The 17,781-nt window shown below is 51.9% G+C and overlaps 1 protein-coding gene across 7 annotated transcripts in view; it reads right to left on the bottom strand.

The window, feature by feature from the left end:
* The window catches only part of Bin1 (bridging integrator 1), a 56,950-nt gene that overhangs the window by 23,123 nt on the left and 16,046 nt on the right, over positions 1 to 17,781 (bottom strand). For all 7 annotated transcript variants that reach the window (XM_076866671.2, XM_076866666.2, XM_076866665.2 and 4 more), the window contains exon 2: positions 5,352 to 5,432. In XM_076866671.2, the coding sequence (XP_076722786.1) occupies positions 5,352 to 5,432 (81 nt within the window). The remainder of the gene's footprint in view (positions 1 to 5,351; positions 5,433 to 17,781) is intronic.

The following is a 17,781-nucleotide window of genomic DNA, read 5'->3' as shown; positions in this document are numbered from 1 at the left end:
GCTGGTACACCTCACCTCAACTCCACCCTAACCTCTGACAAGCGAGGAGGCAGAGAGGGTCAGCGACCTGCCCAGAGTCACACAGAGACTCAGAGAGCCAGGGAGACCCTCCAAGGCCAGGCGGTTTGCTGAGTGAGTAACTGGTGACAATGTGGCCCCCATGAACACACGGATCTGCCTACTCACTACAATGAATGCTTTCACATCAAAGTGGGCCATGTGGCGGGGTGGGGGGAGGGGTGGCTGAGAACAGCATATAAGATGTTATATAATAAAAAAAAAAAGGCCTCTCTAAAATTCCTTCGGTTGCCCATAGAGAACAGTTGGATCTTTGGAATGCATGGGGAATTGGCTCCAGAACCCCTTTTCAGATACCAAAATCCTCAGATGATCAAGTCCCTTATATAAAATGGCATCATATCTGCATATAACCTAGGCACATCCTCTCGTACACTTCAAACCATCTCTAGATGACTCATAACACCTCTCATGTAAATGCTATGTAAATAATCATTATACTACATTGCTTTTTACTGGTGCTGGGTTGTTTGGGTTTTTTTTTTGTTGTTTTTTTTTTTATAGGTGTGTTGTTACTTTTTATTGTTTTTTCCCAAAAATATTTTTCAATCTGCAATCAGCTGAATCTGCAAATTCAGAACCCACAGATAAGGAGGGTCAAATATATAGTACATAACCCTGAGCAAACCTAAATGTGAGGCTACTGATTAAAATCAAATGAAGAAACGAATGTTCAGATCTCTCTAAAATGCCAGCAAGGATGGGTTGTGCACCCTGCCCGACTGACCAATGAGGAGAGCTCCGTCCACTCTTGACACTGCTCCCTAATCTAACAATTAAATGCTTTGTTGGGCGAGATGAGGATTCAAGTGTGTTCATGATGCAATGCCATTGTGTCATCTGATATCATAGAATCTTCCAGACCCAGCTTCTTTTCCTGCGAAGACTCCCTCTACCCAGCTGCACCTCTGGCCTGATTCCCACCTGCCTCTAGACGACACCCAAGCAAAGGGTTCCCCATGGGGTGGGCAGCTGCACCAACCCGGGCTGCTAGCTGTACCAGGGCCTCTTGTGCTTCCAGGACAACGCTGAGCTGTAAGCAAGCACGTGGTCTGCAGACGTACAAGGGGCTGCCCGGAGCTCTGCCTCTCCTGTGCAGCTGGATCCCTAAGCCAAACTCGGCAGTCAGTCCTCGAGGTGAACAATGCCTTCCTCTACCCTGGATCCCATCCAAGCCAGCAGCTCTTGGACCAATCAGAACTGTGTGTGCTCACTTCTAAACTGGCTCCTTCAGTTTCCTAAACAGGATGCCTGGGAAATAATTTTTTGGAAGCTTCTTGGGTTCTAAGCACACTCTTTGCAGAGCCCAGCTGGAGAAGGAGAAGATTCTGGGGCCACTGCCCAACTTGGCCTGTGGGAGTTAATAAGGACCTGAGACAGTGCCAGAAAGGGATGGCTCAGCCATCATCCCCAAGCCCCCGCAGACTCAAGAACCCAGCTTCCTGGAAGGTCTGGAGGACAAGGATGGCCCCCTGCCACAAGGACCCCCTCTGGCTCCAGCTCTGACTCTTGCCCCTCACCATTCAATGCTCGGGGATCAGTCTTCACTCAATAGCAAGGGCTGCCCACTGTGAGCAGAACCCAGGTGGGCCCCAGGTTAAAGAAGAAACCAGACCTGCCCCACTTCAGAGAGTCTTGGGTCCTGCAAGCTGCAAGGGGACCCTAAGAAGTAGAGCTTGGCCAACCTTCAAAAGCCAAGATGGTTTCCAGCAGGGCATGATGTGCAATGCTCCAGAAGTAAGGGGGCCAAGTAGACCCCTATGGTCCCTCAGTGTAGGGCCAGAAGACAAGGCCTATGACCAGCATCAAACGGGCCCAGAGGGGCTCATTACGAGAGCAGGTGATGGAAACGTGAGCAACACCCTCTCCAAGGCTTTGCCCTCACAGGAAAAATTTTCTTCCCTGGAGACTAAATTCTCTGCTACTCTTGTCCACCCCTAATGCTGGGCCTAGTGATACTGGGGCACATGGGTAAAGAGGCAGGAGAGTCTCCAGGCTTTCTGCACTGTCTCCATCTTGCATTTCCCGGGCCCACCCGCCCCAAGCCCTGTAGGTTGGCTGAGACCAAATCCACAGCAGCTCCCTCATTTCCTCTCTCAAGGGCAGTGACCCTCACACCGGTCCCAACCCCAACACTCACGCCACACCCCAGACATCTGCATATACCAGTCAGATCCAGAACTGGTGGGGTGCCATAACCTTCAAGGAAGGTATTACAGTTTGGTTCTGGAATGTCCCCCAAAAGCTCATGTATCGAAGTGGTCCCCAATGCAGCAATGTCCCGTAGTATGGCTTTAGGGAAGCGAGTGAACTATGAGGACTCTGACCTCATCAGTGGATTCATCTACCAATAGCTAAACAGACTATGGTGGGAAACATGAGAAAACATAATATGGCAGAACAGTATCTTCAACCTACAGCAGGTGGAGCATGGCTGAAGGAAGCAGGTCACTGGGGGTGTGCCTTGGTGACTCTATCTTATCCTTGGTTCCTTCCTGTCTTTCTCTCTTTCTGCTTCCCAGCTGCCATGATCTGAGCACCTTCCTCCACCACACCCTTCTGCCATGATATTCTGCCTCACTTCAAACCCAAAGCAATGGAGCCAGCCAGCCACGGACTGAACTCTCTGAAACCGTGAGCAAACAATAAATCTTTCCTCTAGTTGTTCTTGTCAGGTATTTTGGTCCAAGCAACAAAAAAGCTGACTACCACAGGAGGGTTACCCCAACACTTGAATGAGACTTCAAAACTGTCCATCACCACTATCACTCCCGGCCCCGGATAAGTCAGTCAGCCCACCAAACCTGGGGCAGACAAAAGCACCAGCTCAGGTGACCACTCTAAGCCCACAGCCAGGAAGCCACCAGTCCTGGCTATCTTTAGCCCTGGCATCTCTACCCAGTACCTCTGCCCAAAGATCAGCAAGTGGTTATTTGTCCAGGACCAGGGACTCAAAAGGGGTCACTCTAAGGGAGGAGTAGGGAGAGCAATGCTATGGCTTCAGCTCTAGAGCCAGGCCACGGGAACCTCAGCTTCCACATCTATGCTTTCTTTCCTCACCTCCACCAAACAGTCCAGCCTGCTCTGGGGAGACACTACCATGCCCTCTCTGGGGCTACAGCTTTCCCACCAACCCAGCCACCTGCATTCAGGACTGGGGGTCAGCTCCAGAGAAGAAACCCAAGAGTAAATTCAAGGGTCCAGGTTCTGGATTGAAATCCCCAAGACCCCAAACCAGCTGTGTGGGCTTGAGAAAGTTTGCTTAACCCCTCTGAGCTTCAAGTGTTACATTTGCAAAATGAAGAGAATATTGGCATCCATTTCAAGGGCTGCAAGGAAATGTCTACAAAACACATAACACCTCATGGCCCATAGTAAGTATCCAAGTAGCAGCAATCCCTAGAAGGACTTCCGAGCTGCCCACAAACTGAGGAAAACAGCTAAGAAGGGGACATATCTGGAGCTTCCAAGAGACTGAATCAGAACTGAGGCTTTAGATTTCTTGTTCAAGCCTTTATTTTATTTGAGGAAACTTAACACAGTAGATGTGGCCTGTTATGGGATCACAAGGGTCTTAAAACACCTGTAATTTCTGGTCTGGGGGACAAGCAGATATGATGGCTCCCATCCCTGCTCTGAGAGCCTCTTGGGCCCAGCCTTTCTGGCAGACCAGAGTAGCTTGGCTCTGAGGCCTCACCTAGCTTGCTCCCTAGTCCTCTCCCAGAATGCTATCAGCTCTCTCCCAGCATGCTCCCAGGCCCTCTCCCAGTATGCTCCCTGGCCTCCTCTCCCAGCATGCTCCAGAATCCCTTTCCCAGCATGCTTTCTGGCCCTCTCCCAGCATGCTCCAGGTCCCCTCTCCCAGCATGCTCCCAGGCCCTCTCCCAGTATGCTCCCTGGCCCCCTCTCCCAGCATGCTCCAGAATCCCTTTCCCAGCATGCTTTCTGGCCCTCTCCCAGCATGCTCCAGGTCCCCTCTCCCAGCATGCTCCATGCCCCCTTCTCAGCATGATCCCTAGCCCTCTCCCAGCATGCTCCAGGCCCCTTTCCCAGCATGCTCCCTGGCCCTCTCCCAGTATGCTCCTTGGCCCTCTCCCAGAAAGCTCCCAGCCCTCTCCCAGCTGTTCTCTGTCACTCTGGAATGCTCCTAGCCCTTGGTCAGTGAGCTGTCAGTAGTCTCCAAAAGAGACCCCTTCCCCTGGGTTCATTCCAGCTACAGAGGCTTTGATAGGACCCGTCAAAGACCACAGCCATGGACAAGAAGTATCAAGAGTCTGTGCCCACCCAACCCCACTCTTAGCAGAGCTTAGATCCTGACCTCACTCCCAATGCCCAGTCCCATTCCACTGGCCACCACCTCTGTCTGTCCCTTAGATCTCTATCTGCCCTTCTGAAGCCATAAAGTCATGGCCCAGATCTCCCTCCCTTCCTGCTACCTTGTTCTTCCCCAGGGAAAGAAGAATTGACAGGCTCATCTCACTCCCCCTTTTTCTGGACTTAGCAAATCTCCAGCAGGGAGTTTCAAGGACAGCCTAGTCAGGATATTCAGGGTTTTCCCTTCAGTAGGGGAGTCCTCCCTCATATCTAACCACTGCCCCATACCGCCAAGTGTGATTAAACCTTTTTCGGTCACTGGCCTCTAGCCTGGAATGGTCCTTGGTAAGGATGCCCTGGAAACCCCCTCCAGGTTTTATAAGCAGATAAGTAGGGGTCTGCATCCACTTCCCAAACTGGTTGGCCTTGAATGAATCACCTCACTTCTAGAACCTCAGCTGTTCCATCTACACAAGGTAACTGTTGGTACAGGCCACCTGGGGTTGTTTGTAGGCATCCACCATCACCACAGAACCCAGCCTGGAGCCTGTTACTCAGCCCAGCACCCATCATGCTCAGCAGATGCCCCAATCAAATCCAGCTTGCTCTGCCCCCACACTAAATCCTGCAGATGCCACTCTCCTGGCATGAAGCTTCTATAGCTCCCACTTGCCTTGGCATGCAAGCTCTTCCAGAGTCTGGCCACCAGCCAGTGCCCACTCCCACCTACCCTCCCCTTCCCCCATCACTCTCTCTAAAGTATACCCTGAGCCTCTTCTTTTCCACTGTTCCTAGCCAGTGCCAGTGCCCTCTCCTCCAGGTCTTTGGTGACACCACCAGCCCACACTGATCCCCCTCCAATCCCTCTTACTCCACAGATCTGGTCCTTCCCATTTTCCACATGGAAGCCACAGTTCAATTCCCATGAGCTCCCCAAGGCCAAGGGTCACTACACTCACCAGCTGCTTGTTGAAATTCTGGACACACTGTTCAAACTGCTCATCCTTGGTCTCATCTGCCTTCCCCAGTTTCTGAAGGACCTGCCGAGACAGAGAGAGAAGAGTGTTATCATGAGAAGCAGAATAGCCAAAACAAGGGTGCTGATGTGCCAAGTCCATAGATGAGAATGAGGGGGCCTGCGGACCATATCACCCAGCCCAGGCACGGGGACCATCAAGAGATCTCCCAGCTGCTATGAGCTGAACCTGTCCCTCGTAGTTCCTGTGCTGGAAGCTTAATCCTCAATGCAGCGATGTTGGAAGATGGGGCCTAATGGTAGGTAAGGGCAGAACCTCATGAAGGCATTAATGTCATTATCAAGAGAATGGGTTAGTTTTCGAGAGTCTGGTTTTGTTATATTGCTGATATCCTGGGATAACAAAATCTGTGGATGTTCAAGTAGGTTATAGAATAATGGCCTGGTATTTGCACATAACCTACACACGTCATCCCACAGACTTTAAGCCAGCTCTAGTTTACTTAGAGAACATAATACAATACAAATGCTATGTAAGAAGTTGTTCTACTGTGTTGTATAGGAAATAATGACAAGAAAAATAGTCTGCACATGTTCCATACAGACACAACCACTGTGGGCCTAGCTACCCAGTACAAGAACAAGGCACAAGACAAGAGGCAAACGATGCTCAAGGAGCTGGAGAGACAGAGTCTCTGGAATGGTGGGCAGATACAGGAGGGAGCACCCACACATTGCTTCATTCATATGGATTCCATCAATGTGTGGCAAATTCAAATTTTGCTTGTTGGAACTCTGGAATTTTTTTCTACAAATGTTTTCAATCCACAATTGGTTGGAGCAGAACCTGTGGATACAGAGAGCCAACCATAAAAGCTACTTGGTTCCTCTCATACCCACTCTCTTGTCATATGATATCTTCTGCCATCTTATGATTGCCAAGAAGGTCTCCCCAGGAGACCTTCAATCAATCTCGGACCTCCCTGTCTCCAGAAGTATAGGAAATAAGTTTATTTTCTACTATGATTTAAATAGTATGCCCCAAGGCCCTGTGTTCAAGGCTTGGTCCCCAGCCAGTACACTGTTGGGAGGCAGTGGAACTTTTACAAAGTGGGGCCTAGTTGGAAGTCACTGCCCTTGAAAGGGGTATTGGGACCCTGGCCCCTCCTGTTCTCTCTCTTGGCCTCCCTGCTGCCACAAGTCCAGCAGATTGCTACACCACAATGATGTGCCATCTTGCTGTAGACACAAAAGCAACAGCTCAAGTGACCAAGCTTGAAATCTTCAAAACTATGACCCAAAATAAAACTTTCCTCTTTTTTAAGTAGATTATCTCAGATATTTCTTAGGATAATGGAAAGCTGACTAAGACATTCTCTTTATAAATCATCCAGCTGGAGTTTTCTGTTATAGCAACACAGAATGGATGAAGATAGGAAGACAGTCCCTTGGGCCTTACAGCCTCCCCACCCTCCCTCCAGGCTCCACCATCAGCCAAGAGCCTCGAACAGGCTTGCTGGAGGGATAACACCAGGAGGGAGGCTTCAGAAACAGAGTGAGTGGCCAGGTGTTGCTCATCACACACTTCCTCCCTGGGAGCTCCACCCCGACCTGGCAGCTGGCAAGGGAGCTGAGCAGGAGCAGGGCAGCCCCACGTCTCCACATGAGTCCAGGGCCATGACCACCACAGGGAGCACAGAGAGCCCTGAGCTGGCAGGTAAGCATCCCAGACAGAGGTGGCCAGGTCGAGTCTGAGGTCACTTGGAATCAGTGCCCAATCTGAACGGACTGTTAGGAGTGACCTGCTCCAGCCACACTCTTCCTCCTTCATAACCCACAGGCAATGCCGGCCCACCCCTGTCCTTATGGTCACACACACACTCTCACACCTATACATTCACACATACACACGACCACATGCTCTACTTCAGCTGGAAACCTCAGAGGCCAACTCCCCCCACCCCCACCCCGGTCATTTACAGTTGTTCCTCTTTGGCTATGTCTGGGAGAAGAAGCAGAGGCCAAAGGTAAGGTGGGAAGGTTAGGGCAAAGAGGGAGCCCCAAGGCCAGGAGACAGGAAGGATTTGGGAAAAGGCAGGAACTGGATCAGGAGGCCGACAGGAAGCCCTGACCAGAGGGCCAGCAGGTTCTCCCATACTTCCCTGCCTCCCATGGCCATACTTCCTCCAACCCCAGAGCTCATTGAGAGGGAGAAAGATATAATAGCAGGGGAGGAAAAATAAAGAGGCAAGAAGGACAGGGAGCCCTAGGACAGGGGGCCAGCCCAGCAGCTGTCCAAGGCCAGCGGATCGCCATGCACCATGTCCCCTAGCACGTCTTCCCTTTGAAGGTACCAAGGTGGGCCACACTTCCTGGAATGCCAACTTTGCCCACCCAGGGCCCAGCCAGCACCTTACCCACCTTGACCGGACTTTGCAAGGTGGTCACTGCCCTGCTACATCTTCCCTGGCCCAACCTAGGAAGCCAGTGCTCTCACTGGGCACTGGCCATCTCTCTCTGCCCACCTTGGGAATCTCTATTGGAGCAGCATCCCAGTCTGGAGACAGAGGGAAGCACGTGGGGCTGTGGTAGCCAGGGCAGAGATCAGACGGGGGAGACTGAAGAGATGAGGCACATCACAGACAATAGTCAAACCTCTCAAGGCCCCCACAGGTCACCGAGGATGGAGAGAGGATGAGAACGGTGGGCAGGAGGGCAGGGGTGGATATGAGGGTGCTACAGGACATACCTGGGCAAACGCAGCTGGGTGCCAGGGACTGACCCTGGGGTGAGAGGAGAAAATCAAAGCAAAACCTCCATGAGCCAAAAAAATCAGCACTCAAGTGCCTCATCTGCAAAATCAAGAAACTATCCACACTCACCTCCCTGATTGCAAGGATCATGTCTGTAAAACCCCTGGCAGGGCCTAGCTCACAATACTCAAAAACACCAAGTCCCTTAAATGCCCACAGGGCAGCCTCACACCACTGGAAACTGGGTCTAAGATCCCCATCCCTCACACCAGGTCCAGACAGACTGCAACCCAAGATCACCCACACACCCTAGATGTGCACACGGTCAACTCCTACGCACCCTTTAAAACCTTGCTCAGATGACAAGGTTCCTCTGTGAAATGGTCCCTAACTTCTCTCGTCCCCAAAAATACTCTGAGCCACTGTGGGCCTGCACCCACTTTCCTTTTTGCTGTGTGATGTGCCTGAGTGTCCATCTCATGCCTCTGCCCTGCCTATATGAACAGCTAGTGGTCAGGGACAGCATCCCCATTATCTCTGGGTCCTCAGCTTCCACAAAGGCTAGACACAGGACAGACACACAAGATATTTTCACTGGTTTTTGGCACATTGAGCCAGGAGCTTCAAGAGCACCCATGTGACCGTGAACAAAATACCCCTCTCTCAGCCTCAGTCTCCTCCTGTGTTTTAGACAAAAGGCACTCAGCCCCCGAAGTGCGGAACTTTGAAGCAAGAGTAAGACCGAACATGCAGCACAGCCAAGGCCCAGAGAAGCAGCCCTGTTTAGCCCTCCCTGCACTCACCCCTTCTTGGAGACAAGAGACGAAGGCACAAGTCCCCATCTTCAAGGAGTTTCCAGTGCCTGGGTGGGGATGGGGGGGGACCACTGGACACTTGCCTGCCCCAGGTCGGGGACAATTCCCAACCACCTTTCTCAATGCAGCTTCTAATTCTTCCTTCCATGAGTGGGAGCCCTGCCACACCCTAGCCACCAGAAGAGGAGACCTTTCTGACCAGCCCTTACACCCAGGACACCTAAATGCTGCTTGGTCACCTCAGTATCTGTCTGCATCCCAGGGATACAAGGTTGCTCTCTCCATCCCTACCAGTGCCTTCCCTCAGGAGACTCACCTGCGAGTCATGCACAAGCACACACATGTGCACAAACTACACACACACACACACACACACACACACACACATACACACCACCCTCTACTCTGACAGGGTCCACATACCATCCATTTAACACATCAAGAGATGGACCTGGTGGGGGGTGGGGGGAACAGGGCAGGCAGTAAGTGTCCAGGATGGGCCCCACCTAGCAGGACTCAGGGAATATGGGACAACTGAACTGGGTTTGGAAGGATGAGAAAGAGCTGAAAGAGGAGGAGGGCTGGGTGGCAACAGGCCTGTTCACAGCCTCCTCAAGGTTACACAGAGGCTGAGGGGGTGGGGCAGGCCCCAGACCACCAGCATCATTTACATTTGTCCTGCACTTAACCATAGGTGCCTCACTTTGTAATAAACAAAGAAGAGCCTTTGTTCATGTGACAGAAGAAGCCCGGCTAGACACCCCTAGCTAGCAGAGGGAGGGAGGGAGGGAGGAAGGGCCGGGCAGAACCAGTGTTTAGTTCAGGAAGCCTTATCAGTGCCACTCAGTGTCACTTCATATCAAAGCTTCCTCTCACCACATCCTCAGCCCGAGGCCAGGCGTGAGTGGAGCTGAAGTGCTGGACAACAGGCTGCCACGTGGCTGGCTCCAGAACCGCCTTTTGCAAACACCCACAGGGCTCAGCCTCTCCCCTGGGAGGCTGGGAGGTTCCCAGACACAACAGGGCACTGTGCCTCCTGGTGCCAGAGCCCATGAGGGCTTGGCAAGAGGGTCCCATGTACTTCAGAAAAGGGAGGAGGTCCTGCCATCCCGCATTGTGGCCCTTGTCACAGCCTAGGACAGGAACAAGAGCTCAGGGCCAGTCTCTCCTGTTGATATGGGGAGTCCAGCCAAGTCCCTAAACAGCCCTGAACATAGGAGTGAGTTTCAAGGATACATGTCAGGGCAGGCCACCAAACTCAGAGGGAGGGGAAGCCCCCACAGGCTGCTCATCACTTCTGACCTCCCCCACCCCTGCATGAACTTCAAGACACCAAGCACTTCCCCCTCACCTCCTGTGACACATGACAGGTCTGTACAGACAAATCAGGACCAATGGTCTTAGGTCATCCAGCCGGGAGCAGCCATGACCAGGGAGGGACAAGGATCAGGCAGGGAGGGCACTGCTCAGATGAGCAGTCGTGTGACCTCTCCTGGCTGAGCCTTGGGTTCCAGGCAATCCCCTCCTGGGGGCTCTGATCTCTGTCTGCCTCACCCCAGAGAGCGACCAGGCCCCCTGCACTTTGGAGACACACACTCACCACCTAAATGGCAAGGCACTGGGGCAAGGAAAAGCACTTTTCAGAACCCAGGACCAGTGAGAAGAGCCAAACCCGGAGCCAGGAGGAAAGCCTGAGGGAGGCAGGGACAAGGTCACATTCTCAGTCAGCCCTGATCCAGGATTCCAGGCAGGAAGGCAGAAGGCTGCTCTGCTGGCCCAGGCACCCCCCTCCCACCTGCAGCAAGAGGCAGAGATGAGGCCGAGGCAACCCCCAGTTAATGCTCCCCACACCCCACCACACAAACACCCATATGCACATCCCTGTCCCTTTCACCCACCACCACATTGCTGAGACCCCAGAAGAGGCATCTGGCCTTCACCTTCTTCATTATCTCCTCCCAGCACTGGCTCAGCTGCAGCCTCAGAAAGGTGGTGTAGAAGAGTGAGCCCAACCGGGGGGCAGGGTGTCTTCCCCGAACTTCTTCCTCCCAGCAGAGCCTGCGGTCAGGGACCACAGTGACAGGATATACGCCCTCACGCCCCTGCAGTTCACACCAAAGCTCCCCAGGCAGCGAGGCAACCAGAAGGCCCCAGAGAGGCGCAGTTTTCCCAGCCTGCCTCTGGGGGAAACAGTTCTCCAAGGCAAAAGGGAGAGGGGATCCCCAGAATCAAGCTAAAGGCAATCAGTGGTCTGCCCACCTGCCCAGGGCCTTTTGGTTTCAGGCTGTCTCCCTGACACCCTGGGCCTTTCTCTTCTGAATCTCTCCCACCCCCAGACCCACACCTAGCTCAGGTCTGCCACGCTAGGAGCTGCAGCTGACTGAACAGGGCCCTTGTCCTTCTGCCCTAATGCTCAAGGGGACTCCCAGGAAGACAGGGGAGGGCCACCAGCTGCAGGTCTTCACCACCACAAGCTCGGAGGCCTTGAGGGACATGCCTGGAGATGCTGGGGACATCAAAAGACAAGCCCGCAACCAGGCAGGGTCTGTGTGGGTGGGCACCCAGGCAGAGAAAGGATACAAGGCCTTCCCTCCTGTCTTCTCCTGCCCTGAAAGAACTCTCACTGCTGGGCCCACAAAACTGGGGAGGGCAGAGTTGGCATCTCCTGAGGACAATCCTGCAGGGTCCCACCTGTCACCAGGCCCCTCAGCCTCCCAAACCCCCTCCAAGGCCATCTCTCAAACACAACACACAAGGTTCCCTTGTTCCCAAGCACACTCCTGACTGCAGCTGGCACCTCCCCAGAGGGACAAGCGACTCCTCCTAATCCCCATGATCTGCTCAGACACTGGAGTGGCCTAAGCCCACTCCCACACTGCCAGGTGGAGGGTCTGGGTGGCCTCCAGTAATCCAGCCTCCAACAACAGCCGCAGGAGGGCAAAGGGGTCAGAAAGAGATTCAAAGCCACCATTTACTACCACATTTCATATGCCCATCAAACTTTTTATTTTGAAAAGATAAACCTCAAAAAAAATTGAAATAGTGCAACATACTGTCATCTGCACTTCTCGTTGGTCCACCAACCAATTGCTACCATTTGACCACAATTGCTTTTATCTCTCCATATAAAAACTGTTTGGTCCCTTTTACATTTGCCCAACCAACCTAAAACAACCTGCAGAACCATGACCCTTCACCCCAAAAGACTTCACCACTAAATACTTCACACAGATCTTAAGAGTATTTTCTAGCCAGGCAATGGTGCACACCTGTAATCCCAGCAGCTCAGGAGGCTGAGGCAGGAGGATCCTAAGATCAAAACCAGCCTCAATTAAAAGCAAGGCACTAAACAACTCAGTGAGACCCTGTCTTTAAATAATATACAAAATAGGGCTGGGGATGTGCTCAGCAGCCAAGTGTCCCTGAGTTCAATCCCTGGTACCCCAAAAAAAATTTTAAAGAATTTTCTATATATCTGTAATGGCACAAGCACCCCCAATACGCTTAACACCTATTTAATAATATTATATACATATAGATATACATACATGGACTATATATACAGTCCATATTCAAATATTCCTACTTAAACCCCAAAATGTCCCTCACCTCTAGATGGCTTGTTCACTTTCCAATGTGCGATCCAAGCACAGTTCACACATTGCCTTGTTTGTTGGATCCTTTAATTCAGAATATTTTCCCACACACCTATTTATCACTTTTTTTTTATGATTTTGACATTTTTTTTAAGTACAAACCAGCCCTTTGGAGAATCCCAAACTCTGGATTCATTTGAGTATTTTCCTGTTATTATGCTGAGGTTGAACATATTTTTGGCAAGAGTACTACAGAGGTGACATTGACCTCTTCCAACTGCATTACCACAGAATGGCCCCTACCTGGTATGCTAAACTTGACCCCGTTTTCCTGGAGCAAGAATAACTATAACTTTTTTTTCCTTTTTTTTTTTTTTCCATGTGGAGGGAGTACTAGGAATTGAATCCAGGGGTGCTTAACCACTGAGATACACCCTCATTTCTCTTTATTTTTTATTTTGAGACAGGGTCTCACTAAATTGCTTAGGCTAGCCTCAAACTCGTAATCCTCCTGCTTCAGGCTTCTGAGTTGCTAGGATTACAGATGTGAGAGATAATTTTTCTCTTGACAACTAGTCATCTGCTAGTCACAGTCACTGTCACCATGTGAATGCACATAGATTGGCAATCACTTTGCTATTCAAAGTGAGGTCCCCAGCTGTATCACATCACCTGAGAGCCTGGTAAAGATAGAGAATTTCAACCTCCACCCCAGGTCTGCTGAGTTGATTTCCACTTTAGCAAGACCCCCTGGTGCACTGAATGCACATCAAACACTGAGATGTATCGCACTGTCACCTTCAAGGAACTCCACTGTCACCCAGACTCTACCACGTGCCCTAACATTCTCTAAAAAGGAGCAGCTTCCCTCAATCTTGCCTTTGAGGGGAGGGTAGTAAAGATATGACTACAAACGCAAATATTGGCTTAGAATTCTATATGTGATAAATCTATTTCCATCATTATTCTTTTTGATGCTCAAATATCCCAAAGATAGCCAGTGGGAACCTCTGGATACGTCCCCATTCATCTTCCTGTACTTCCTTCTGGCACTATAAGGTGATCCAGGCTCAGCCTGTCCCATCCCTGCCTCAGCCCCAGAACCAGCTAATCCTTCAAGGAGTCTTGACTCTGTCTGGTGGGCAGGTATGCTCCTTGCTACTGGGGGTCTTTGCTCCTAGGCATTTAGTCTTCACACCATTCCTTGAACTACAGATTGTTAACCCCACTTTAGAGATAAGAAAAGAAAGGCAAAGACAGTAAAGAATTCAGCCACACTGAAAATCGGGAGCAGAGCCAGGACCCTGTGGCTTTGTGGTGCCCATAAGCAAATGCTGCTCAGATTTGTCTTCCTGTGGGGAGTGAGACAGACCCAGGGCCCCTGCAACCACCCTCTGGGCCCATCACTGTGCTTGGGCCAAGGCCACAGTGCCCACAGGCTGCTGCAGTCAGAGACTGAGCATGGTGGAGCTCCAGGAAGCTCTGGTTCAGGGTTGTCGGGTGACCTTGCAGGACACTCTTGGGACTATACTGTAGTCTGGATCTCTTCCAGCCAGGGCCTCCCATCTTCCCCTTCCTTTCAGTAGCAAGTGGGAATATGGCAGTCCCACTTTATGGAGGAGGAAATAGGAACAGATGCTGAGGTAACCTGGCCAGGACTGGGCCCTCTTCACTGATGTCACTCTTGTCCTCAGGCTGTGGGACCACTCATGGGAGAGCTTCCATGTCTCATCTATCCCAGAAAAGCTCTGCCTCTCCCTCTTCAGAGCTTAGGGAACTCACACAGCGGGGCGTCAGGTGCTCTGCCCCTTCAAAATAGCAACACTTAGCCCAGAGGCTGGAAATTCTAATACTCAAGGTTTAGGTCTGAAGTATAGGTCCAAGTTGGAAGGAGAGGGTAACCAAAGGGAAAGGGAATAGGATGAGGGCACAACCTCTGTTGGAGAGCAGCAGGCTGTGGGGTCCCTTAGCCCTGCCCCTGTGGTCACAAAAGGGAAATGAAGCCCAGGAAGCAGGGCCCAGGGCCACTAGGAGGTCATCCCAGAAATCAAATCCAAAACAGAGGAGAGACCTCAGGTGATTAAAAACAAAAACAAGCCCTTAGACTTCTGTAGCACAGGGCTGGCTGGCCATGCCTCTGACTTTGCCTTCTACCTTCCAAAGGTACAGTGACTTTTTAAGAAAGATAAGCACTGAGACACTGGCCCTGGGCAAAAAGCCAGGGACAGCGTTCCATCCCCAGGAGGCAAAAATGCACTCCAGCCATCAGACCCCCATGCAGTGCGAGCTCCCCCAGATGGGAGGTGGTGCTCATACACATGTGACACATCCTCCCTGGCAGAGGTCCCTGCCCACCTCTGGAGGCACAGCAGGAATCATGAGGAAGACATGAGGCTGAGGGTGGGAACAGGGAAAGAAGACCCCTAAATGAGGCAAGAGAGCTGGAGAAAGAACTAAAGGAAGGGAAATCAACATTGAGTCCTAACTGGTCTCCGGCCTGGGAAGAGCTGAGCACCTCTCAGAGAGAATGGAGGGTCCTTCCCTGTGTGGCTCCTCCCCTCTCAGCTTCCCAACACACAACACACGCAGTCTGCCCCAAGAGATGGATGCACACCCTAGCCTTAGTTCTCTCCCCTGCAAATCTCTGCATCCCCATCCCAGGGAACTATTTCCCCAGACTGACAGGGAGGTGGTGGCAGGAGGAGCTGGCTTGGGGACAGGTCATCATCTCACTGTCTTTCCCCTGAGGGAAAATGTTCCAAAGAGAACCCTTTCCCCATCAGATTCCATCTCTGGGCCATGCGCCTGCCATGTAGATCCCAGCTGAAGGCACTGACCCTTCCCCTAAGCCCCACAAAACTCACGTTGCAAGGCAGGACCTTTAGGGAGTCTCTGGTCCAAACCCCCTTTTGGTCCAATTAACACCTGATCCAATTAACACCCCGCTCACAGTTGGGCTCATATCACTGGGTCTCCTCAGGTGGTGACTGTTGACCCCATTTTATAGATAAAGAAACTAAAGCCCAGGCAGATAGTCAGTAGGAGAGCCAGGCAGGACTCAAACCTGTCCAATTCTACAGCGCAAACTCCACTTGTGATTCTCAAGCTGGGCGACACAGGCACCCAGAAGTAGCAGGCAGCCCGTGTGGCGTTTACTGCCCAAGATTCACGTGCCATCTTGCCAAATTCCAAGGATTTAACTGGTAAAGAAAACACTTTTGTGAAATACAGACAGATTGTGGATTAGAATACAAAGTTTTGCAATGATGTACAACACACACACACACACACACACACACAGTCCAGGTTCCTCCTGGCCAAATGAGGCTGGGTGGCCCCGGCCCGGAAAGCTCACAGCCTATCTCCCACCCACATGGTGATCTGATCTGTCTTTTGAACAAGTCCTTGTGCTTTGGAAGTCACTGTCCCCTGACACCAGACCACAAAGATTCATCACACTTTTCTGTAGGCCTCTGGTCACAACAGCTGACTAAGGAAGCCAACTGGCCTCTCCAGGAAGGCTATCATTCCAGAATGACCACCACCTTCCTCTTTTGAGTGATTTTTCCCTTTCCTTAGTGAAACACTGGTGAGAGGAAAAACCAATGTTTGGTTTTCCTTCTTCTGTCCTTAATTGACTGAATAAAAACTTGGCCACCTATGTCAGCCCCACAACAATGACTTTTACTGTCAAAACCCAAAGTGCAAAGAGGCCAGCTGCCTTCCCAGCTGGTGGGGGACAGTGGTGTCTGACAGCCGACACCCCCTGAGAAAGAATGATGGGGGAGGGGATTGGGGGAGGAAAAGGCAGGTCCCCTCCCCCACGCTTCCCTCTTCAGTGGCAAGGGACACTCAGACCCAGGGAAAGGTGTCCAGTTGACCCTGGGGGACCAGGAAGCCCCCCCCCACCTTGTCTCTCCTTTTACCCCTCCCAGGGTGCCTGAAATTCCAGCCAGTTCAGAGATAAGCCTATTGCCAAGCAGCCAGGGTGGGGCCACCCAGACTCCAGAGAAAGCCAGGCTGGGCTAGGGAGGGTCAGGGAGCCCACAACAAGAGCAGAAGCAACTGGGCCAGCATCAAGATGGGGAAGAGGCTGAGGGAACAAGCTCAGAGGGGCTGAAGGAGCTGGGCCAGCCAAGCAGAGGGCAGGAGGCGACACAAGAGCAGCTCATTCAAAGGCATCCCAAAGCCAAAAGAGTTCTCAAAATCTACAAGGAGGAGGAGGTGGTCCACAATGGGGAAACCAAGGCTCAATGGTTAGTTCAGAAATGAGCTAGAATTTGCAAGTGACCCATGGGCTCCCAAGCCCGTGGCTCTGGCCTGCCACCCCTTACCACCTGCCACATGGGCCTAGGGTGAGCCAGTCAGCCAAGAGGAGGTGCCAGCTAAAGGAGAGATGGAGAAGCTGCAGTGCCCAGGCAGTGCTGGCCCCAGGGCTTGGTGGTGACTCACTCCACGACCATCCACCAGGCCCTGCCCATGCCCAGTCATCAGCAGAACCAGGTGTCCACCAGTGGGTTGCAGGGTTCCTGGAAGGGCCAGGGCCACCTAGACCCCCAATCAAGCACCCAGTCAGCCCTCCTAGCCCTTTCTCACCAACCTCTGGGAGTGGGTCAAGCTGCCCCCACCAGATTTCGCCCCTCATAGCCTGGACCCAGCAACCCACTCCCCAACAGTAAGTCCTCTCTTCTGGCTCAGAACTTGGCCCCTAGGCCCCTGGGCTGTGTGGCTAGAAACTGCAAATGTGCTCTGAGGCCACAGTGTGCCTGATCCTGTTCTGTAGAGACCCAGGCAAGTTCCCCACCCTGGAGCCCACACTACGGAGGAGACATGGTAAGAAGGATGCACATCTCTGAACAAAAATTCAGCAGGACCTGGAGAAGGGGAGATGGATATGCAATGGCCCGGGCCCACAGAGCCTCCCCACCATTGGGCCTGACCACTCCCCATTCCCTGACCATTCCTTTCTTCAGTCCTTCTCACTAGGGTGACTCACTCAGAGCAGTGACCAGCTTAGAGTAACTAGTCTGGACAGCCAGCAGAGTGCCCTTTTTGGTGAGTGGACAAGAAGTGCAGGCCATGGCTGCAAAGTGCAGGCCCATGCTGTGCAAATTTGGGCAGTAACTTCACCTCTCTGAGCCATTGAACCTCATCAGTAAAGCCAAGAAATCCCTCCAAGGGGTTTTAAAAGTGAGTTGTGACTGTATAGACAAGACAGTACACTACAGCATGGTGACTGGTTTTCCCTT

This window comes from Callospermophilus lateralis, chromosome 9 (assembly GCF_048772815.1).
Source record: "Callospermophilus lateralis isolate mCalLat2 chromosome 9, mCalLat2.hap1, whole genome shotgun sequence".
NCBI lineage: Eukaryota > Metazoa > Chordata > Mammalia > Rodentia > Sciuridae > Callospermophilus > Callospermophilus lateralis.
Note: the sequence above shows the minus strand (reverse complement) of the source record. Positions and strands in the feature narration are given on the sequence as shown.